Below are 25273 nucleotides of genomic sequence, written 5' to 3'. Positions count from 1 at the left end.
AGATCTCCAAAGTTTACAGAGAATTAATTATTATAATATAAATTACAATACAATTTATTATGTAAATTATTTTATCATACATGTATCATATTGTATTATACAAATTGTATAATACAAATTATGATATAATTATAATACAAACACAAATGAGCTGGAAAAATTTTGAAAGAAGACAACTGATCCTCACCTTTCTTAATGCTGATTCAGTCTGGAATAACTCTAATCTAATCTACTTGGGTGAACCACCACCCAGTCATTGCCCCTTTTAGTCCTTGGACCCTTTTCCTTTCAATTCGCTCCTTTCTTTCTCTTCTCAAGTTGTGTGTGGAAAAGAACAAGGATCCTAACAGTAAATGGAGGAGTAAGTTTAGAAACAAGGTGCCTAAATTCCCAAATCCAGAAGAAGATGAGTGAAAACCTGAGGTTCAAAATGTTGTGTTTCTCCATTCACTCAATGAACATGGACTTCTCAGTTTGTGCCCAGCATCACAAGAGGCACTGGGTTGGGTGAGTCATAAACAAAGATGTTAAAGACAAAGTTCCTACTGTCATTATAGAATCACACACAGATACACACACACACACACACACACACACACATACAAACACACACACACAGAGGATGTGAGAACTGGAAGAGAATTTAGACACCATCCAGTTGAACCACTTCATTTTTAACCGAGAGGAAGTGAATCTCGGGAAAGTTAAAGTGATTTGCTCAAGACTAGTGAGCTAGCAAATGACAGAGTGGGAGCTTAAAACCAGGTTTTCTGCCTCTGTAGCTTTCTTCACACATGTCATTCTGAATTGGAAAGAAGAAATGAAAATAGCCCGAATAGTAAAACAGCAAATCAAGGGCAAGATTTTCTTAATTATGAAAACTAACAACCCCAAGTCTCACCATAACTTTGCTCTTGGGGGCCAAGCCTAGTCATGAAAGTGTTTTTGATGCAATCTTTAGATGCATTTTAGTACCAGCTGGGTTTAAGATGGACCCAAAGGCTCTTGAATTGTGGTTTATAGAAGAGGAGGAGTTATTGTACAAAATGTAAGTAATTTGGATTCATGTAGACTGGAATTTCAATTTAAAATCAGCATGTATATATTTGTACCCAGTGTCTGCTTTCCTTCCTCTGAGCTTCCCTCCAAAGGTTGAGAAGCATAGAGGTGATGATAGTGTCCTGATATAACAATACCTAGAGTATCGGACTAATTTCTGATTGCCTCATTTGGATATTGATAAACTGGGAAGCATCCAGAGGAGAACCAGAATAGGGAAAAATCTTAAGATCAGGACATAAGACCAGCATTTGAAGGAACCAATGACAAAAGGAAGCCTTAGGCTTTAGGGTCTTTTTTTTTTTTTTTTTTGTGCTATGGAGCCCTTGGACAGCCTTGATGAAACCCATAGCCCCCTTCTCCTAATAACGTTTGTAAATACATACATTAAAATAGAATTGCAAAGGAGACGAACCATATTGGAATATAGTTATTAACATGTTTTTCAAATAAACAAATTCACAGAACCCAGGTTAAGAACCCTGCAAGAGGGGGGACAAGTATCAAGTGTCTGAAAGATGATCACATGGACAAGGGATTAAAATTGTTCTTCTTGGCTCCAGTGGGCAGAATTAAGGGCAACAAGAGACAGATTTTGACTTATTGTAAGGTCTTGTATCTTAAGGGGCAGAAATGGCTGCCCGAGGAGTCAGGGGTGCTTCCTCACATAGGTCTTCAGGCAAAGGCTGGGGATCGTTATCATAATAATATAGTTATGTAATGCTTTATAAAGATTATTTTACTTGCCCCTCATAGCAATTCTGGGAGGAAGATGCTACTATTATCCTCATTTTAGAGAGCAGGAAATTGGGGCTCTCAAAGCTTGTGACATGTTTATGGTTACACAGCTAGTAAGGACCTGAGGCCATATTTGAACTCAGGTTTTTCTGACTCCAAGTCTAGTGCCACCTAACTGACGATTTGACAGGGATGTTACAGGGAAGATTAGTGTTTAGGTATGGGTTGGATAGATATTCTCTGAGAACCCTTCCTACTCTGAAATTTTGTGTTCCTGAAAACAAGAAACTAAAGAATTATCTCTAGGAAAGAAATCTCTATGAAGCTTTCTGGAGAGATGACAGTAATAATACTAGAGATAAAATGTGACCTAGTATATATGGCACTGCCCTTAGAGTTGAGACAACCTGATATATACTGGTTGGGTGTCCCTGGTCAATTCACATAACCCAATGTTTCTGGTACTTTCTAAGATTAAAAATTGCTTACTAGGTGATAGCTGCCATTGGTAGAGGGAGTTTCCTCAATGAGACTTCCTTATACCAATGAAATCATAGGTTTGGTCCAAAAAAAAACCTGTTCTATTACCTTCAATAGTTTCTCCCATAGAAACTACAAATACTGTTATTTTATGTTTATGAGTATCCCTTTTTTTCTGACCACCATGTGAGCATTGTCATGTGTGAATTCTACATAAAATCGTCTTTTTGGCAAGCATAGTTTGGTTTTCAAACAACGTAGCTAGTCCATCAGAGTTGTGCTCTCTGCAGTAGTTTGAATGCTCGGCAGTTTAGTTTGAGTAAGGACCTCAGTGTCTGGTACTTTATCCTTCCAGGTGAGCTTCAGAATCTTCCCAGGACAATTCAAATGGAAATGATCCAGTTTCCTGGCATGGTGCTGGTGTACTGTTCAGGTTTCACAGGTATACACAATGAGGTCAGCACAATGGCTCTGTAGACCTTCAGTTTTATAGTCAGTCTAATACCTCTTTTCTTCCATACTTCCTTCGGGGTCTCCCAAAAACTGAACTAGCTCTGGCAATGTGTGTGCCAACCTCATTATCAATGGGCACATTCCTAGAAAGTATACTGCCAAGGTAAGCAAGCTTATCCACAGTATTCAAAACTTTTCCATTTGCTGTAACCAATGATTTCAAATATGAATGGTGTGGTGTGGGCTGATGGAGCACCTGTGTTTTCTTGGTGTTAATTGTTAGGCCACAATTAGTACAAGCAACAGAGGACTGATCCATACTTTGCTGCATCTCATCTTCAGAGAGTCTATGAGCAAAGTAGAATTGAAGTAGCTCAAAAGAAATGTGAGATGTATAAACTTAGAGAATCCACCCCAAATGTTCACAGGGACTATTTGTGTCTGACGTGTGGGAGAGCATTGTTAGCTTGTGTTGTTCTGATCAGTCGCAGTTGGGCAAGTCGCAACTTAGTTCCAACATAGTGATGTCATTTTGGTCCTCTTAGAGAATGAAGGACAACAACCAACCGACTGATCTTTATAAATCAGTGTAACTCTCTATGAGGCGTCTAACTGTCACTTGCTAGATTGTTAGCAGCAGTGGTTCTATGAGGAAGACAGAGGAAAATAAGAGAATTTACTTGCAGGGGGAACTTTTTCTCTTTTATTTTGTGATAAACATGAAGAGAATTTTTGAGACGCAACCTTAATTGGTATCCTGAGTGAGAGAAAATCCAAGTGGGCTTGGTTTTTCAAAATTGAGAAGGTGGAAGTTGTAATGATGATTGGAGGTAACTTTGGTTGTGATTTTCCATAGCTGACATTTTATAAATAAAAATTATTGCTTGTTCTACTTAATAATATCATATGAGGTTAGGTCAAAACACGTCTGTATATGTAGTATAATACACACATACATATGTATATCTATCTGGAAAAGGGAGAGGGAGAGAGGGAGAGGGAGAAGAAGACAGGGAGAGAGAGATAGAGAGAGAGAGAGATTGATAGAGAGAGAGGGAGGGAGGGAGAGGAGAGAAGGAGAGCAACTTATAAGGAAGCAAGTTTCTTAAGTTTAGTAAATAAATAACACATTAAGTGACATTGGGAGCTCAGAGATATAACTGAAATGCTACAATTTTAGTAATTAATGAGAAAAATATCAAAACATACTTCTTCATTGGCTTGGAACCTGGGGTGAGAATGAACAGGGAAGACAGCATGGTGTCAGATAGAAAAAGTGATGAACACTTAGGTGTTTGACTCCAAACTCCTGCCACAAAATAATAACAATTCACTTCTCTATAGAGATTTGCAGCAACTCCATTAGATAATGAGACCAAGGATTATTATCCCAGTGTAACAAATGAAGAACCCAAGACTCAAAGAGGGAACTTAACTGCGACTTCCTTAGATTTACATATGATTCAAATAAGTAGTCTTGAAGGGACTTGGACTCAGGTCTTCTGATCCTAAATGCAGCTGCTTGGTGGCTTCAGAGTGGTTTGTACAAAGCGGGGAAAAGGGTAGGGAGAGCTGCTTTAGAATTCTTCCTCTGCTCTTTATTTCTAAACAGATTCCTGAACAATGATTCAGTTTTTTGTAGCCTCCAGATAACTCATTTCAAATATTGAATCTGAAATCTATAGAACAGAGAGTGAACTGGATAAACTCCTGTGTTCTGTCCTGCTCTAATATTACTGGAGTCTTGGCTAAATTATTGAGGTCACAAAAGTCCATGTCAATGTGAAATCAAAACATCTTGGTGCAGAAGATTATGTTGTTTAGTTGTTTCAGTTGTGTTTAACTTTGTGACCCCTTAATAGGGTTTTCTTAGCAGACATACTGAAGTGCTTTGACATTTCCTTCTCCAGCTCATTTTATAGATGAGGAAACTGAGGCAACCAGGGTTAAATTATTTTCCCAAGGTCACACATCCAATGCATGTCTGAGGCTAGATTTGAACCCATCTTCCTGACTTTAGACTCACCTAGCTGCCCCACAGGAACATATAGTCACTCATTAATTTATTTAATCTCCACAACATATTCATCTTCAGTGATTTCAAATCAACCATTCAGCCATTCCTACAACATCCAAAGATAACACCAGTAACACAGTATTTGAATATATCTGGATGATGGTCAGGCAGACAATAAGTATCTACACAAGTGCCAATAAAATCCACTTTAAGTCAGGGTGCTTTGATATCCCTAAACACAGATCCAGCAGCCAGGGATTTTCTCAACCAGCAAAATTACCTAGGGAGACATGTTATGTTTTTCTCCTGGAGAAAATTCAAAGGTTTTTTTTTAGAAGATGTTGAATTTGTCTCTAGGGTTTCTGTTTGTAAATAACTAGATCACTCACATGAGAGCTGAAATTTGCTATAACTGTAGCTATCTTGTACCTACCAGGATTTTAGGAGAATATACTGTGAACCATTCATTATAGTAGCATAACTGATGATAAGAACTCATTAGCCTCATTGTTACTGGGAAATATACTATGCCTAGACATAGTCCTATACAGATAGAAATAGATTATATTAAGGAAAAGTTTATAGATTTTATTTTTATCTATTTATTTTCAGATTTGTATAACACAGAACATTTATTTTGAAAGGGACCTTAGAACATAGAATATTACATCTGGAAAATGGTTTATAAAATAGAACATAGCATGTCAAAACTGAAATGGACTATAGAATATAGAACGTAGTGTGTTTGAACTGAAAGTGATTTTGTAATGTAGATGCCTTCATTGAAGACCACTAGTAATGGGGACCTAACCATCTCCACCCAAGAGAGATGAAGTAAAAATTTAAAAATAACAGTATTGTTAAAATCTGCTTTTATAGTCTAAATTTTAATTAGTCAAGATGTATTGATTGGAGCTATATTTGATCATTTATTTCTTCTCTTTACTAGTAATGGACATCAGTTAATTTTTTTGGTGGATGGAGTGCAATTATTGACCCAAAAGTCTCTTTTTCTTAACTCCTTGTAGATGTCAAGCTCATCAAGCCAATGTCAGGGGGAAAGAACGACACAGCAGTAACCAGGTTCATCCTTTTGGGATTCTCAGACTATCCAAGGCTCAATGTTTTCCTCTTTCTGCTATTCTTGGTGATCTACCTCGTGACTTTAGCCTGGAACCTGAGCCTCATCGCCCTGATCAAGACTGACTCCCATCTCCACACACCCATGTACTACTTTCTCAGCAATTTGTCCTTTCTTGATATCTGCTATGTTTCCTCGACAGCCCCCAAGATGCTCTCAGACTTCTTCAAGGAGAAGAAGACCATCTCCTTTGGGGGCTGTGCTGCTCAGTACTTCATTTTTTCTGGAATGGGACTGACTGAATGTTGCCTTCTGGCTGCCATGGCATATGATCGTTATGCTGCTATCTGCAACCCACTGCTCTACACATCAATCATGTCTCCTACCCTCTGTGTGTGGATGGTGGCTGGATCGTATATGAGTGGATTTTCTGGTTCCTTGGTCCAACTGTGTTCTTTACTTCAGCTCTGTTTCTGTGGGCCAGATGTGATCAATCATTTTTTCTGTGATCTACCTCAGTTGCTGGTCCTGTCCTGTTCTGATACCTTCGCCCTACAGTTTCTCAAGTTTGTTATGGCAGTGATCTTTGGGCTACTATCTGTCCTCATCATTATGGTTTCCTATGGTAATATTGTTGAGGCCATCCTGAAGATCAGCTCCTCTCAAGGTCAGTCCAAGGCCTTTAACACCTGTGCTTCTCACCTGATGGCTGTGACTCTGTTTTATGGCTCTGGTCTCTTCATTTACCTGCATCCCAGTTCCAATGACTCCTTCAGCCACGACAAGGTGGTATCTGTTTTCTACACAATGATCATCCCCATGCTGAATCCTTTAATCTATAGCTTGAGGAACAAAGAGATCAAAGAAGCACTGAAGAGGTGGGAGAAGAGAGCATTTGCCTAAAAAGCATTTGGTTCTAGAACGTTGGACAGACTGGGATGCTGCTACCTTGAGCTTAGAGGGCTGTGTATAGGAAATGGAATCGCAATCATTGCAGTCACATTTCATACAGTTGGTCATTAGCCTGATATTGGTCCATCATAAAGAACAGGACTTGGGCAATTCCATACTCTTTCTAGTGGTTACTTAACCAAATACCAAATGATGCTCAAGAGAAATACCAAGCTCTCTTGTTCTCTAAGAGTTTCACACCTCTGTCTTCCAACTCTGCCTGTTTTGTGGGTGGTAGTGTTATTCACTCATTTGTCAAAGGAATGGTCTGTGTGATTTTGTTCAATTAGTCTCTTACAGCTCAAACTCCCACACACTGTGACTGCTATCCTACCCTTGTATGTATTTCAGTGGGTCCTAATTACTTGAAAATATGATTATGGTAGCATTGATTTGGAGCTGGAAGAAACCTTTAAAGTTATCCAGTCCAACCCCTTCCTTTACAAATGGGGAAACTGAGGCACAGGAATATCAAATAACTTGCCTAAGGGTACACAGGTCCTAAGTGTAAGAACCTAGATTTGAACCTAGGTTCTCCAACTCCAAATCCATGGTTCTTTACATTGAGCTATAAGCATGGTTCAACAGAATAAAGTTTTTATTCCTGCCCACAGAATAAAAAGGAATAAATTAAAAATACACTAAAAACAATTACTTCATGTACCTATGGCTTCTCTTAGAGACAGGCATCCCACTGAAAGCCCAGAGATATATGACTAACTCAGTTGTTCTTTGACACAGTTAAGATGCTTAGACTCAGCAGCTCCCACTGGGAACTACAACCATCCCCACTATAATACTGAACAAATTACTGTCTTTTACTTCTGCTTTTCCACTCACAGTCTTCTTGGGACTCGTGTGTCTATCTCCTCCTCAAAGGGAGCAAGACTCTTTTGCCTCATTGATCATGGAATGAGTGTACTCCTGCTCAGAGGTATAGCTGGACTATCACTTTGTCATCATCAAAGAGTAACTGTAGGGCCAGAAACAGGTGATCTCTTTGCTAATGTGACCATGTCTTCTCTTAGCCTTTGCCTCTGACTCTTACTCATGGGTAGCTAGGTGGTGCTGTGGATAAAGTGCTGGACTTGGAGTCAGGGAGACTCAATTTCTGGAGTCCAGATCTGATCTCAGATACATACTAGCTCTGTGAACCTGGGCAAGTGACTTAACCTTGTTTGTCTCAGTTTCCTTATCTATAAAATGAACTAGAGAAGGAAATAACAAACTACTCCAGTATTTTTGCCAAGGAAACCCCAAATGAGGTCATAAAGTGTTGGACATAACTGAACAACTTACTACCCATATGAACTTAATTATTTAACATCCCTGGGCCTCAGTTTTCTTATCTGTAAGATGAGGATGTTGGTCAATGAGGCTCTGCTAGTTCTCTTGCCATAATCTTTTGATTCTATGACCTTCCCTCAATGTTCGTGCACTAGGGCCAACCACTTATTAGATGGGAACATAGATATAATGACATCACATTTCATTTTATAATAGCTTCTCCCATGAATTGAAGAGAATTATTGGTGAGGTTGCCTGCTAGTGTAAAGACTCAGAGCAAAGACCACAAGAGGTAACCCATTGTCATTGAAAGAATTTGTATTTCTATATCACTCTGAAGTTTACAAAATACTTTCCTCACAGCAGATCTGTAAGGTAGGAAATATCAGTATTCTTGCTCCTATCTTTCACATGAGAAGGCTGAGGATTAGAGAGCTTAAGTGACCATCATCACACAGTCACAGTGTTGAAATAGGGGTATTGAACCTGGATCACCTTGTTCCTCAGTCCAGAGCTCATTCCATTCTAGCCAACAGCCTTTTCATTGGAGTCTTTGAATCTATGATGTCTACTCTTTCCTCCTCATGAGAAGGATAGCATTATTGGTCCCCCCTGGATGTTTCACATAGTACCCCAAACTTAAAATGTTCAAATTGAAATCATTCTCTTCCCCCCATATCTATCTCTTTTCTATTGTTGATGTGACACCAATGCCAGATATGGCATCTTTAATTCTTCCTTCTCTCTCATCCCTCCCACCCCCTTCCTCCCACCACCCCATCATTGCCCTAGTCTCTGGCCAAGTCCTGTGGATTTAATCTATTGAAATTTCTGCAATCCATTCCTTTCTCTTTATTGATATAGCCCCCACTCTGAATCAGGCACTCAGTCAGTCCCTCTCACCTGGAACATTGTAATAATCTCCTAACTCATCTTCCTCCCTATGATTCAGCCTCTTTCTCTAACCCATTCTCCCCAAAGCTGCCAATCTCATCTTCCTAATGTGCCCAGTTTGAGTTTGTTATTCTTAAAAAGAGTGGTGGCTCCCTGCAGTCTACAAGGTAACATGCAGATGTCTTATTTTGGCATGTAAGGCTTTGGTTCTAGACAAGCACTTCTTAAATTGTGGGTCACAACCAGAAGTGCTTAAGGGGTCATGAGTGAAAAAAGTTTAGGAAGCCCTGTTCTAGACTATCTTTTCAGTCTTGTTCTATGTTATTGGCGTCAAACTCAAATAGAATTGACCTATAAGTCACCCATAAGGGTTTCTGTGGGTACATATTGACTTCTGGCTGTTCAGTCGATTAGTCATATCCAACTTTGTGTGACCCCATTTGGAGTTTTCATGGCAGAGATACTGGAGTGGTTTGCCTTTTCCTTCTCCAGTTCATTTTATAGATGAGGAAATTGACATAAACAGGGTTAAATGACTTGCCTACAGTCACACAGCTAGTAAGTGTCTAATACTGGATTTGAACTCAGGTCCTTCTGACTCCAAGGACAATGTTCATCACCATATATATCAACATTATCTATGTTTTGTTGTATTTTTATTTATTTTGCTAAATATTTCCCAATTCCATTTGAATCTGGTTCTGGACTTAGGAGTGATGTAGGCTGCCTGTGGCTTGTAGGGCACATGTCTGACATGTCTGTTTTACATTATTCCCTTGGTAGACATGCTACATTCCAACACATTAGACTATCAGATGGCCTCTTGACTTTACAGCCTCAGAATCACAGATTTAAAACTAGAAAAGACCTTGGAGATCATTTAATCCAGACCTCCCATTTTACAAATGAAAAAAAAAAAAAAGCTGAGGCCCAGAGAACTGAAATGACTTGCTTAAGATCACAAAGGTAAAAGTATCTAAGGTAGGATTTGAAACTGAGTTTTCGTGATGCAAAGACCAGTGATCTATCCATTATAACACACAGCCTCATGCCATGCATTAATGAACTGATTCCTAGCTCTCTTCCAAGCAAGAATCTCAGGCTCATCTCCCACACCGGAAATACAGTCTCTTCTTGTATTTGTCTGTTGAAATTTTTCTCTTGCTTCAAAAATAGTAATAATGATGATAATAATAGCTAGCATTTCCATAGTTCTTTAAGGTTTGTAAGGGGCACTCCATAGATTAATTTGTTTGCTCCTCCTAACAAGCACTGAAAGTAGGTGCCATTATTATATCTAGTCTTCCAGATGGGGAAACTGAGACTGAAGGGTGGTAATGACTTGGTCAGGGTTACACAGCTAGTAACTGTCTGAGGTAGGATTTGAACTCATTTCTTCCTAACTCAATCCTATACTCTAGCTACTTCAAGCCTTCACTCATGGGCCAATGTCTCTGAAATCTTTCCTGATTTCACTAAGTGGAAGTACTATCAGTTTCCTCTAATTGTTGGAGGTGACTTTGTCTAGATGCTTCCTTTGCTCCATTGAACCCCACCTTTCATTATGCCAGCTATCTGCAGCATCAATGTAATATTCACAGTGCTTATGGCAACCAAAAATATGAAGGCACAATTCCGAATCATGAAATACAACAGCTCTCCACATGGAAGACAGAACCAAAACCTTTATTCAGAAACCAAAAAGCCAAACCCATCATAATGTATACAAAATAACAATGCAAAGGACAACACCAGCTCCAAGCTTTCCCTCTGCTAGGTTTTCCACAAACCAGCTCCCTTAAACAAATCACAAACAGGCTCCCTTAAACAAAATGCCCTTCTCTCACTCACAGCCAGCTGCTTGCGTGCCTGCGTCCTTCAATTTTGACTACTCTCACCAATTTTTTCTCAGCTCAGCTTGAGCTCTAACTCTTCCTGTTCCACCCTTTCTGCTCTACTCACTCAGCAAACTCCTCCCACCATTGGCTCCATGTGACTCAGGTCTCCATGTGACCAGCAGGTCATATGGGCCTACTAATGAATGGTAAATATCTTCCCATTTAAATTACCACTACACTGTCCCAGTTTTAAGGTTTAATAGCTTGAAACTGCAGCCAAACTTCAGGGACAACCTGTCCTTATTTGTGCACACATCCTAACTTCCCTAGATAAGCACAGGACCTGGTAAAGACAAATTTGTTAAAGATGAATTTGGAGCACATCCATAGGCTCTCAGAATGAGAAAGAACTTGAGGGTATAAACAGGAGTGGGGAACCTGTGACCATAAGTCCTTAAGTACGAGATCCTTAAGTCCACTTGGATTCAGTCAAAAGGACTTAATGTTAATGCAAGGTTAATGATGGGTGGGAGGAAGAGTTAAAGATCTTCTCTGTCCCATTAATAGGCCTCAATATCTTTTGTTAATTTTTATTGAGGCACTTAGTCAGAGGGTTGTGCCCTTTGCCTCTGAAAAGTGTATAAATACTCTGAGGTGAGGTTTTATTTTGGGGCTTACTCATTGGAAGTGTTTGTTTGGCCAGATGAGACTCTGGGTAACCGCTAAGGAGTCCCCCGGCTTTGAAAACCCAGATGTTAGTGCTTCTCTCTCTGGTAACTACATGTGTTTGTAATGATCAGACAGTAGGATCTGTCTGTAGATCTATGATATATATATTGCTTATGGTTAGAGAGTTGGAAGCCCTATCTTTTGGTCTTTCTGTTTGTAATTTCTGCTTGTATTTTCCCTGAAATTCAGGGTGTTGATTTTTCCCCTGAACTAAGTGAATGATATTTGTGCATGATTAAAATAGATTGTTGACGCCCTCAGAAGTTGCTTTTCTTTTAGAAAAGCAGATCTAAGAACCTGTACATCAAGTCCTCCTGTGTATGTTAGAGTCCTTGCTGTTACAAGGACCTAGAAGGTCACACATTCACCATCCCTGGTATAGAATGTCGGAATGAAAAGAGACTTTAAAATTTAGAATGTATAAGTTGGAAGAGACCTTAGAACACAGAACACAGAGCATCAGAAACAGGAGGAACCCTAGCACATAAAAGACAAAATGTCATAATTTGAATGACAGAGTAGGAAGAAAAGACAGCAGATAATGTTTGTAGTGGAATGAATCTTAGAGACCAATTGTCCAACTACTCATTTTACAGAGAAAGAGATCACTGAAGGTCATACAGATCACAATCAACTCTTAAAAATTTCTGTCATTTGATAATGAACAGCTAGGTGGCACAGTGGATAGCATGGAGCTGGAATTTCAGAAAGCCTGGCTCCTGGCAGTGCCCTGAACACCTGCTTGTTTCCTCTATCCCACTACTTGTGTCTAGAGAAGAATGAATGGGAGCCTTTTTGTGGGTGGAAAGAGTGCCAGGAGCTTGGGTATAGGGTTGGGAAGCAGCCAATTAGTCTGTTTGTAGAGATGGGAAACCATGGAAAGAGCAGTAGTTCAGGTGCCCAAAAGACCTGGGTTTGGAATCTGACTCTGCTACTTGCTAACTTTGGTGAGATCACTTCTTTTAGACCCTCAACTTCCCTCATCAATGAACTGGACAGAATAATACTTATAATGCCTGCCTGCTGGGGTTGTGTAAACTTTGTAAAGTGCTCCAGCCAAAGGAGTTCTTACTATTATTGGTGAGGCTAGAGAATGAATCCTAGCTGCCTTCTCAGAGAGGATATGATCTGTAAATTCCAATGGAGAAGAGAACTTAAGAGGTTCTCTTGGGGGAAGGGAAGGGTGGGGCTTTTTTCTTTATCTGCCACATCAATCAGTAAAATTTTATTATGCATCTACTCGGTGCCAGTCGCTGTGCTTGGTTCACTGGATGCAAAAACGTAAACAAAAACACTTCCTGCCTTCCAGGAGATTAATGACCAAAATGACGGATACAACATAGACACATACACACACACATGCACACATACACACATATTAAAAATAGACATGAGACGGTTGGAGAGAGCAAGGTCCTAACATCTTTGGTCTTCAGGAAAAGTCTCATGTAGAAAGTGGTACTTGAGTGGAGCCTGGGAGGGAAACTAGATTCTGAGAGAAAAACTGTGGAAACCACCTTGGTAAAGGCATGGAGGTGGGAGATGGAGTGTTATGTATGAGGGACAGAGAAGAGGTCAGGTGACTAGGCCCATAGTAAGCAAGAAGAGTAACATGTAATAAAACTGGAAAGGTAGGCAGGTGTAAGGTGATTAAGGAGGAACATGGCAAGGTGAGACCTGTGCTTTTGGAAAATCACTTTGGTGGCTGAGTGGAGGATTGCTGGGCATGGGAAGGGATTGAATCCAGGGAGACCAGCTGGAAGATTAGTACAATTGTACAGACAAAAGTAATGAGGGCTTGAACTAGGATAATGGCTAGAAAGAGAGAAAGAAGGGAGGGATTTGAGAGATGTTGCTGAAATAGTAACAAAAGGATTTGGCAAATGACTGGGGAGGGAGAGGGAGCAGTTTAGGATTAGCACTAAGGCTATGAACTTGGGAGATGGAAGGATGGTTATGTCTGGGAAGATTCTTTCTCCCTCCCCAAATAAATCTGATCCGTTCAGTGGAAAGATTAAGAAAGTTCATTTTTAAAAATGTATCCAGTGTCTACTGGGTGTAAATGTCTGTGCTGGGCCCTGGGGGAGGGGTGTGGAGTTTAGATAAGACACAATTCCTGCACTCAAGGACATTACAGTCTCATAGGGTTATAAGACACAGATTTCTTTAATAGCCTGATTGAACTGCCACTGCATTGCTGTTGGCATTCTCTCCATCTGTGCAGAGTACAACCCTCCCAGACCTTCTCATTCAGCACCATGCCACAGTTCATATTTTCCCATGGGCCCACCATGGAATGTCATTCAATGTGCTGGAGGTCTTCTTCTAGGTTTTCCTATATTTCACAGGTTCTAGAACTCTTCCTGAAGGTGTCATGTATGGTTCTTTCCACTTCCTTCATGATATTCCTTAGTAAAACAACCAATCAACTACCACTTATTAAATGCCTACTATATGCCAGGCTCTGTTTTAGGTACTGGGATATAAATATTGAATTAATTAATAGAAAAACATATATTAAGAACTTACTGTGTGTGCCAAGCATTGTGCTAATAAGCACTGGGAATGCAAATATATCAGTTAAGAAAATCCCTGTCTTCAAAGGGCTTACATATTTTAACAGGAGAAGACAACACACACAAAAATAATGCTAGAAAGGGGAGGAGCCTTAGTATACCATGGTTTGGAAATGGCCTGAAAACAAGGTGGCAAGATAAGGCAAAAACTCACCTTTCAGAGTCTGGGGTACTGGGGGCAGAGTCCAGGTCCTGGTAAGAGCAGGATGCAGAAGAAGGCCAGAGTGAAGGCAGTACAGTTTAGAAAAAGCCAAGAAGCAACCCAAAGACCTGTTTCCAAAGAAGATAGGATGGAAACTCACATATCAAACTAGGGGTCCCAAGTTTAAAGTATCTATTCTTAGGGAGCATACATTCTACCTTAAGTAAAATCTCAAATGCCATGGATCTTTGGAAATACACTCTAACCTAACTGCTTCCATATCACATCTCTCAGTTGCAGGTTGAGTCACCTTCCACTGACCATTCAAAGATCATAATGCTCCAAGATCTATTTCTTTTTTTTTTAACTGATTTATTTAACTTTTAACATTCATTTTCACAAAATTTTGGGTTCCAAATTTTCTCTCCATTTGTCCCCTCCCCCCACCCCAAAACACTGAGCATTCTAATTGCCCCTATCACCAATCTGCCCTCTCTTCTATCATCCCTCCCTTCCCTTGTCCCCATCTTCTCTTCTGTCCCATAGGGCCAGATAACTTTCTATACTCCATTACCTGTATTTTTTATTTCCTAGTAGCAAGAACAGTACTTGACAGTTGTTCCTAAAACTTTGAGTTCCAAATTCTCTTCATCCCTCCCTCCCCACCCATTCCCTTTGGGAAGGCAAGCAATTCAATATAGGCCACATCTGTGTAGTTTTGCAAATGACTTCCATAATAGTCGTGTTGTATGAGATTACCTATATTTCCCTCCATCCTAACCTGCCCCCCATTGCTTCTATTCTCTCTTTTGATCCGTGCGTGACAGACGTTTCACATCAGTTTTTCAGGTCTCTCTGGAACAGAAATCTCCTCTGCTCCGTTGTTCTGTGGCTTCTGCTGCCTCAGAATTTGCTGGGTGTTCTTCTTTACAGATATTTTATGGGCTGTGGGTTCAGAGCTAGCATACACATGTCTTTCTACTCTGCCATCTTGGCTCCTCCCCCCCAAGATCTATTTCTATAGCTCCTCATTGAGAGAACATTTGAGTGGTCCCATAGAAAGAGCTCTGGATTTGGAAAAAGAGGATCTGGGAGGAAATTCTGGCTTGGTCACTGGCTCTATGACCCTGGCAAGTTATTTAGCCTATCTGGGCCTCATCATTCCTCATTGGTAAAATGAGAAAGTGAGACAAAATGACCTCTGAGGCCCCTTCCTCATCTAAGTCTATAATTCTATAATTCCTCCCCACCCCATTCCACTCAGTACCACACAGTTTCTCAGCACACATCCAACCATAACACACCATATTACATAATAAACTCATCAGAGAGGATCAAACAAAATGTTATGGGAGGCCTCAGGGGAAATGGACTGGACTGATCAAAGTTTAAAAGAATAGAAATTTCATCAAAATTTAAAAGAATAGAAATTTAAAAGCTCTCTTGCTCCCAAGTAAAACAAACAAAAAGCAAACACCACATAATGATATGAGTAGATGTTCATTTTTTTCATGGTTGCAATATCCTGGATGTGCCTCTCTCCCAGCATCTGGAGTACAGCTGTGTAGCCCTGCCCAATTTTTGTTCCCTAGTTCATCTCCATGGCTCCGGTCAGTGTTGCCTTTTTTTTTTTTCTCGAAACTGAGTTGTGGCCAAGAAAATGTTGCTTTCAAGATGAGACTAGGCCAGGGTGTTTTCCAAGTGATGGGCTGTGCATCATTTGGAGTCTGTTTCTAGGAGGAATTTGGTGTTTCAGTGTCCCTCACTCAAAGTCATGCAATCAGAATTCCTCATTCAGTGTGGTACTCCAAAAATGCTTCTGGGTGAGGCGAGGGGATCCACCTTGAAATGGCCCCTCTAGGGATGGGGAAAGGTTTCTCTCAGTGAAAATTGCCTCCCTGATTGACCTTCTCAGGCTCTCTTCCCCCACTCTCAACTCCTCCAGACATTTGTGCTAAGGGATTGGTTGTTCCCTGGAGTCAAGACAAGGGGTGGTGTATGTGGACAGGCCACAGCTGCCTAACAGAGCTGGCATGACTTCACAGAATTCCAGAGATGGAAAGAGCCTCAGAGGCCATGGAGCCTGAGCTATGCCTGGTCAATAATCCTCTTTCTGACACCCTGACAAATTTGATTAAATAAGTTGGGGCAGGTGTGGGGGATGGTCATTTCTCAAGGCTGCTCACTGCACTTTTGCCAAGCTCAAATTGTTAGGAAATTTTCCGTGTGTGTGTGCGTGCATGTGTGCGTGCGTGCATGTGTGCATGTGTGTGTGTGTGAATTCCAACCATTAACCCTGCTAATGTCCTTTGGGGCTGAACAGAACAAGGTCAGTCACTCCTCCCCATGATAGCCCTTTATAATACTTGAAGATAACTCTCATATTATTTATGAGTCTTCTCCAGAGGCTAAATATCTTTTTTCCTCCAACCTAACCCCATATGGATTGATCTGGAGGCCCTTCTCCATGCTATTTGCCCTCCTCCAGAAGTCCATCAGTTTAGCAACGTCCTTCCCAGAATGTAGCATCCATACAAACACTCCACATGGATTCTAACTAGTTCAGTGTATAGCAGGACCATCGCCTACCCCCTAGGTGCTATGGCCCTCTTATGCAGCCTTAAACCACTCAACACTCTTGACTTAGGTGGACCTGCAATTTACCAAAAAACATAGAACAGAATGATAAATAACTGTTGCTAAGTCCCAGTTCCACCATCTTGTACTTGTGAGATTCATTTTTGAAAACCAAATCTAAGTCTTTCTAGTTTTTCATTAAATTTCATCTTGTTAGATTCAACCCATGATTTAACCTGTCAAATCTTGTGGAGATTCTATTATCTAACATATCAATTATGTTTTCCTGCTTCATGTCATTTCCAAACATGTCATCAATGTCTTTATCCCAGACACTCATCAAAATGGCAAACATTACAGGACGATAGATAGATACCCGAAGAACTCTACTCAAGGCACTCAAATCTGATATCTACCAATCAGTGGCTCCTCTTTGGGTGTGGTCATTCAACTGGTTCAAAAGCCATCTTATTATACTGTCTGATTCATGACTTTGAGCATTTTCCTGTTCTTCCTGGAAATGCATTTCAAAGCTTTGTTTTCTTTTCAATTTTCACAGTATAGACTGCTAATTCTGACCATTTAAGGCTACCCCTTAGTTGGCCTCAACTTACTTTTCTAGACATTCCCCTTTATGCATGCCACTATTTGCTGTTCAGTCATTTTTCAGTCATGCTTGATTCTTATGATGCCATTTTCTTGACAAAAATACTGGAGTGGTTTGCCATTTCCTTTTCCAACTTACTTTACAGATGAGGAAATAGAATTAAGTGACTTGCCCAGGATGACACAGCTAGTAAGTGTTTGAACTCATGAAAATTAGTCTTCCTGATTACAAGCTCTGTGCCCAATTTTTATACATGCTGCATTCTAGCTAAACTAAACTACTAATTCTCCCCTTTCTTTATCCCACTATTTATTCTTTGCTCATAGTATCCCTCTATGTCTTGGATGATTGACCTCAGGATCATAGAATCATAGAACTGGAGCTAGAGATGACCTAAGAGGCCATGTAGTTCAATTGTCTCATTCTACAAATGAGGAAACTGAGGCCCAGAAAAATTAAATGACTTGTTCAAAATCACATAAATAGCTGCAGAGGTAGAATTTGAGCTCAGGTCCTCAAGCTCCAGGGAATGTGCTGTTTTTTTTGTTTGTTTTTCTCCATTCCAATCCTGTCTCCAACCCCCAACCCTCATACACATCTGTTGAAATAACTCCCTTTATTTTGTTTTAAATTTTATTTTTAATTTATGGAGTAAAACAAACATTTTATAATAGTACAATAAAAAGATGAGTGTACATGAATGTGCCATACACAACTTGCTATTCTTTTCAAATATACTATAAAATTCTCATGTATATTTTTCTCTTTTTTTCCCCTCTCCCTCCTCCCCTGTCCTAGAGATGGCCACTATTAGATACAAATAGGCATGTGTGTATGTATATATATGTATGTAAAATTATTCTATACATATTTCTCTTTATCAGTTCTTTCTCTGGATGCAGATAGCATCTGTCTTCATATATCTTTTATAGTTAATTTGGGTGTTTATAATAGACAACATAACTTATTTGCTCAAAGTTATTATGGAGATAATAAATCTTGGATTTACCAACTTGTTGGGTTATTGCTGGGAAAGAGCTTTGTGGAACTTAGAAATGGTATAAAGATGTCAGTGATTTTCCATATTTTGCTCTCCTCTCTATCATAGTTATGTGTGCAGATGTCATTCTCTCTATTGAAGCTCCTTAAGAGTCGAGAATGAGCATGGCTTAGAGGTAGAGAGCGGTCCTTGGAGTCAGGGAGACTTGTGTTCCAGCTTCACTTCTAATGCCTGGCTGTGTGGTCCTGGCACTTGAGGTACGAGTGCCTCAGGCAACTCTCTAATACAGGTGTTCATCATGGATCCTTTTGGTTGTCTGGTGAAGCCTAATGACCCTTTCTCAAAATAATGTTATAAAGTGCATAAAATAAAATACATCAGGTTACAACGGAAACCAATTGTATTAGAAGAGGTGTTATTACAGATTTTTTTAAGTTCACAGACTCCAGGCAAATACCACCAAATTGTAGAAGACTTGCAGATATTCATTGGTTTCTTTAACAGGAGCTCCCAATGTGGATGGAACCCCAGGTGCAGCCTGGGAATCTACAAGCTCTGGGTCTAAGTTCTGTCTCTGACACATCTTAGCTGATGGAGCAACAATACTCCTGTGCTGAGCACCATGCCTGGCACATGGTAATTGTGTAATAAATGCTACTGATTGATTTTTCAGAGTTAGGGCTTGAATCTTGGAGTTTCTGCCTCCCAGGCTGTTCCTCCACACCTGGATGCCTCTCAGAGGTTCAAAAGTATCTTAAATGCATAGCCCAGGCATGGTCTTTGACCCAGGGTTCTTTCGTTTTCTCTATTCAGTAGGCATCAATGTATCACCAAGAGTTTTTCTGAGTATAAAGTCCCCCCACCTAAAGGGATTTCTTAAAAGTGAAAACTAACCAGGAAGGACCAGAACCAATGAAGAAACCAGGACTAATGGGAATCAGCTATTATCCCCAGAGACACTGAGGATCTTAACGCCACCCCCCTCCTTCCCCTTCCCACCCCCCCACCGGCAAAACCTGCCTATTTGTCCATACTTTAATTAGAAGTCCAAACTTTGGGGATCAAAGCTAGATCTCAGAGGAGGTGACTGGCCACTGGATTCCCTTTAAACCCTCCACTGCACAACCCACAAATACCAGCCTTTGCTAATTAATTAGGAGATTTTTTTCTCTGTTCCCATCCAGTAGACAGTGTAAGTGACTGACTTGGAACTTTCCTGGTTCTTGAGCCAATATTTCTCAGTCAAGATCAGGGCTTCAGTTTCTGAAACAAATACGGAATTGAAAAAACCCAGATTTCTCAAGTACCTGGGCTCCACAATCATACTGAAACTGGGTAGAGAATGTGGGTGAGTCTCCCCAGTGACCTTTGATTGCCTCTTTTAGAAGCTTCTCTCCCAAGAACTGCTTGGATATCCAGGTTATGTCTAAAGGGGTCTGGGAATCGCGACTAGGCTTACAGTATGCACTTGAAACTGAGGAACAGAAAAGAACATTGAAGAGGGGATACTGTGGCTATTTCACGCACTAATTGGGTGAACTTGGGAGAAGTTATTTCACTGGCTATTCTGGAGAATTGGTAAGATAATTAAACTGACTTATTCAACTGAATTCAGCAAACATTTATTAAACACTTAGTAGGGGCCAAGCACTGTGCCAGGTGTTGTAAATACAAAGACAAAACCAAAGACTGTTTGGTCTTTGGGACTTTTGGTACCTGCTTATGGTCATTGAGAAGAAACCACATGTACTCTGAAACAAAAAAATATGCAAAGTTAACACAAAGTACTTCTTTAGGGAAACCATGAGCAACTCAGAGGGATTAGAATGAGTCTCCAGTAGAAGGTAGCACTAGAGAAACCACTCAGTCTAGTCATCAGGACACTGGATTTTGAATAGTTAACAAAGACATGGGTTTGAATCCAGTTCTGCTACTTGGTAACTAGGGTGAGCATGTTACTTCCCCTTTGTAGGATTCAGTTTTCTCCTCATTAAAGTGAGAGGAATTGGACTAGATAAATGCCAAAATCCTATGAAAAAATAAATTTGATGCTAGATTCAAATGAGATTCCATATGCTAGGTAGTATAGAACTCTGTGAATGTGCTTTTCATAGAAGTGACATTTTTCCTCAAGGTCCCTCATATCTCCCATATCTCCTGCCTTCTCCCAGTATAATTTCTCCAACTCAGAGTCCAGGAATCTCAGGATTAGGGGAAGGGAATCCAAAATAAGTTCCTTCACCTATAAATGCAAAAACATTAGCAACTTAACCCCTTATACTCTCCCCAAAGCAATAGCCTTCTTGAAAAGAGATGAATACAGAGGGGAAACGATTCCCACAAAGGAAGGAATTGCTTATGGTGGAATGTCTAGCATCAAATGAGGGAGATATTACCTGGGCACAGCTTCAGCATCTAATCCTAAGAAAGGTTTTACTCACATCTGATATACTCTCTATTCATCTGCCAATTAGTGAGTAAAGCACTGTTTTGGAATGAGGAAGACTCAAGTTTGAAGCTTCATGCACTTTCTAGCTGCGTGAGTCTGGGCAATTCACTTTACTTCAATCAGACTCTGTTTCCTCATCTGTAAAATGAAGATAATAACAGCACCAAAGTCTGTTGTGAGAATCAAGTGAGATAATGTCTGTAAAAGTGCTCTCCAAATCTAAAGCACCATATAAAGTTTACTGTTCAATCCCGCATCCTCCCCCTACTAGCTCTGTGCTCCTGGACAAAGTAACTTCCCCTCTTTGACCCTCTGGTTCCTTCTCTGTAAAATAAGGAGCTTGGACTAAATGATCCCTAACGTTCTTGTTTCTATGTTCTAAGATCTCTATCCATTTTCAAAGCCCTCCCCCAGGTCTGAAATCTTCTATCTTTGTTCTAAACTCCCTTCCAGCTGTGTCCTTTTATGTCCTGAGGTCAGAATCACGGAATCTAAGAGCTGAAAGGGATCCCAGAGGCCATACAATCATTTGACCAAGAACTTCAGCTTTCATTTTTAATATTCCTAGCTCTGATATTCTATCTTCTGTGTTCCAAATTCCTATCCAGATTTCTTTTCTGTGCTCCATATTCTAACATTTCAGGATTCTGGTAGGATGGTATCTAGTTCTAACAGTACATTGGAGAACAGAGAGAGGTTACTGGCTTACCATCTCTCTATTCCTCTTGCCTGGGACAACACCATACTTGTCATTTCCCTTTCAACATTTTGTTTTCAGGACTGCCAGGTGAAAGCCCCAATTTTATTCTAAACTTGAAAGGATGTCCATTTCTGGCTACTCACATTTGCGTGTTGATTCCACTGCTCAGAGAACTAGGCACCTCAGATGTCTGAAACCAGTCCATGATGACAGGAGATGGTAAATTGCTCCTAGCCATTTTAGTTCTTGCCAAATGGCTTTCCTTAAGGAAGAAAGGATTCTCTGTCAGTTGGAAGAGGAGCCAGACTTGTTCTTCTGGGCCCACAAGGCAGAATCAGGAATAATGGAAGGTACAAAGAAGCAGATGTAGACTGGAAAAGCTTCCTAATAACTAGAACTGAATAGTTGAAGAATGGGCAACCTCATCAGGTAACAGTTTCCCCATCATTCGATGTCTTCCCACACAGACTGGATAACTACGTATCAGGTATGTTATAGTAGGGATTCTTTAGGGTGATGGGTTGGACTAAATGACTGCTGAGGTCTCTTCTAATTTTGAGTTTCTGTGACTCAGTGATCTGTGATAACCACTCTCAGGGATTAACTTTCAAAATTAAGGCTTACATAAGTTGCCAAGAGGTTATTTGGAACAAGTACAAATGTTGGTAATGATAATGGAGATGATTAGGCTGGTGTCAGTTGCCCAACAAAGTGGCACTGGGTGAAATTTAGTCCTTATTTACTTTAACATAAAAGCAAGTAATCCAAGAATTGGATTAAGACTAGTTCCTGAAAATTGGCTCTTGAAATGCCATGAAGTACCTATTGAAAGAAGTGGGAGATTTGAATAGATGACCTCCAACGTCCCTTCCAGCTCTAGCATTCTGTAATTCTGTGATATCTTATAAGAATTCTGTCATTTGGATCACCATTATCAGAAAATTCTTGGTAGGCACTAGGAAGATGATTAATGGCTCCAGGTAGAAATAACACATCAGTGACCAGATTTATCCTTCTGGGATTCACTGAGCACCCAGAGCTTCAGGTCTTCCTTTTTGTGTTATTCCTGGGAATCTATCTCATGACTCTAGCCTGGAATTTGTCCCTTATCATCCTGATCAGGATTGAATCTCATCTCCATTCTCCCATGTACTTCTTCCTCAGTAATTTATCCTTTGTTGATATTGCTTATACTTCCTCTGTTGCCCCCAAAATGCTCTATGACTTCTTCAGGGAGCAAAAGACCATCTCCTTTGTGGGCTGTGCTGCTCAATTGTTTGTCTTCATTGGGATGGGGGGCACAGAATGCTGCCTCCTGGCAGCCATGGCATATGACTGATACATTGCCATTTCCAACCCATTGCTCTATGCAGCTGTCATGTCCCCCTCCATTTGTGTGAAGATGGTTATGGCAGCACATGTTGGGGGCATCTTCACTGGCTTGGTCCAAACCATTTCTGTATTTCAGCTCCACTTCTGTGGGCCAGATGTTATTAACCACTTCTTCTGTGATATTCCTTCCCTGTTGACCCTCTCCTGTTCCAGCACTCTTCTCAGTCAAGTAGTGAACTTCACTGTTGTGTGTATGGTTGGAGGAACGTCAGCCATTATTGTCCTGGTCTCCTATGTGTATATCATTGCAACAGTTATGAAGATCCATTCAGCCAGAGGACGAGCAAAGGCTTCCAACACCTGTGCCTCTCATCTAATGGCTGTGGTTCTCTTCTATGGCTCTGGCCTGTTTGCATACCTCCATCCTAGGGTGAGATACTCACAAAACCAAGATAAAGTGGTGTCTATGTTCTATGGAGCTGTGATTCCCATGTTAAACCCCATCATATATAGTTTGAGAAACAAAGAGATTAAAGATTCATTGGAGAAGCTCAAGGAGAGAAGGCAGAAATCCACGTGTGCCTTCTTTCCTTAAACAAATAGTCAATAAATCAATAGTCTCAGTTTATTCCATGTCACAGGAGCCCATCTCGTCAACATCAGTTTTTACCTAAAGATTCTCTGGAACCTTGAATCATGGAACAGAATAATCTTAATAGTTGCACCAACAATATGGGTCATGCAAAAGTCAGTGAAAAGAAAAATAGTACATGTGAGTGGGCTGTGGCTTATTACCATCAATGATAGGCACATAAAAATGGCATAAAAGACATAATCAAGGTCATGTATGATTGGAAAGGGAGGTGGGCTAATCATAAAAGAAAAGGGAAGGATGATAGATGAACTGTCCAAAATGCATTTATTAGACACTTGACATGTGTCAAGCACTGTGCTAGGTACTTAGGTGTACATTTTTAAGTGAATACCATCTCTGTCTTGGAAGTGCTTACATCCCAACAGAGGGAGATAACACATATAGGGGGATGGTGATTGGGAAAAGGCACTGGGTTTGAAAAGTTGCTGGGTTGAAGAGTGAAGTCGTATTAGAGTAGACTGATACATCCGAGTAATGGCAGAACTAGAGAATGTATGTATGTGGAGGAGAGACATGGGCATGACTGATGAGCCCCAGGATAGGCTCAGCAGTCAGACCAGTGGAGCCCCAGGGCAAGAGTTCCAGAAACACAAACCTTATGTGCTCAGGGCATGGTTTCTGATCCTGGCAGCCACTAACAAGGTGGCTGAGGAATAAAATAAAGCATGGCTGGGGCCTGTCTGAAATTGTAGGCAATGGGAGAGGCTAATCAATGAGACCACCAGGGTGCAAGGTGGGAGTTTCAGAGGTGAAAGGTTGAAGTCCTCAGGTCATAATTTCAGATGTGCCATGTGGCTCTTCTAGAGAGGAAAGAGGATATGGACAAGAATCAAACAAGAGGAAAAATGTGAATGTGTTTGTGATATGCACCACTGGAAGTTGTGACCACACCATGGAAATCATGGGTTCATTGAATTATTGAACTTAAAGGAATTCACTGGAGGTGGTGGGGAGGGAGAGTGTGAAGGTTGGCTGATTGGTTTTGACTAAATTTAGCTAAACACATCTAAATGCCATGGTTCCCTTTGAAAACTGGAGATCTTCCTCCCCTGAATTCAGGTGTAAGGGTTTGGTTTTTTTTTTTTGGCGGGAAGGAGTTAATCATAATCATGTATATCATGTTCTAAATCTCCATTTCAGAGTCACAAATCAAATAGCAAAATATTCAATCAGGACAGAATAGCAAAGTAACTTGCACAAGAAAATGAATGGATAACAACAGAATTATTCTCACCATAACCTGCCTTCCTCCCACACCCCACAAAAAGGATTTGATTTCATACAAGTGCCATTGGTGAAACAGTAACCACTGGAGAAGATCAGTGGTCAAAATTTAGGTATCAGTGTGTCATGGAAGCTGTAGCTTCGTGGGTTGGATCCACTCTGGCTGGGTTTCCTTCTATAGTCTTTGGTCAGTGAAAACAGTAACATCAGTATCCTCTCCTTTCCCTGCATGTCCCTGACTAGTGTCAAGGAAGGAAGGAAGCAAGCATTTATTAAGTGTCTACTGTGTTCTAGGTATGTATTAAGCATTTTACAAATATTATGACCTTCTGGTTCTTCCTCTGTAAAATGAGGAGTTTCTAGTTTCTGTTCTAAGGTTCCTTCCAGCTCTAGCACCTTCAGGTATATTTTTAAAGCTCTCTTCCAGGTCTGACATCTTCTATGCCTTGTTCAGATAGAAATCAGGACAAACACATTCCTGCTG

General features: G+C 40.5%; 1 protein-coding gene and 1 pseudogene across 2 annotated transcripts; both read left to right on the top strand.

The window, feature by feature from the left end:
* The first annotated feature begins 1692 nt into the window (after positions 1–1692).
* On the top strand, positions 1693–6731 carry LOC140523370 (olfactory receptor 5AN6-like). 2 transcript variants are annotated; one of them, XM_072638280.1, is made up of 2 exons: positions 1693–1707; positions 5811–6731. In XM_072638280.1, exons 1-2 carry the CDS (start codon positions 1693–1695, stop codon positions 6729–6731), a joined length of 936 nt encoding a protein of 311 aa, XP_072494381.1. The 2 variants fall into 2 exon arrangements, with proteins under 2 accessions (XP_072494381.1, XP_072494380.1); XM_072638279.1 differs by lacking the exon at positions 1693–1707 and having other exon boundaries at positions 5796–6731.
* Positions 6732–22548: 15817 nt separating this feature from the next.
* On the top strand, positions 22549–24066 carry LOC140523369 (olfactory receptor 5A1-like; annotated as a pseudogene).
* Positions 24067–25273: the final 1207 nt, after the last annotated feature.

This window comes from Notamacropus eugenii, chromosome 2, assembly GCF_028372415.1.
Source record: "Notamacropus eugenii isolate mMacEug1 chromosome 2, mMacEug1.pri_v2, whole genome shotgun sequence".
Classification (NCBI taxonomy): domain Eukaryota; kingdom Metazoa; phylum Chordata; class Mammalia; order Diprotodontia; family Macropodidae; genus Notamacropus; species Notamacropus eugenii.
Note: the sequence above shows the minus strand (reverse complement) of the source record. Positions and strands in the feature narration are given on the sequence as shown.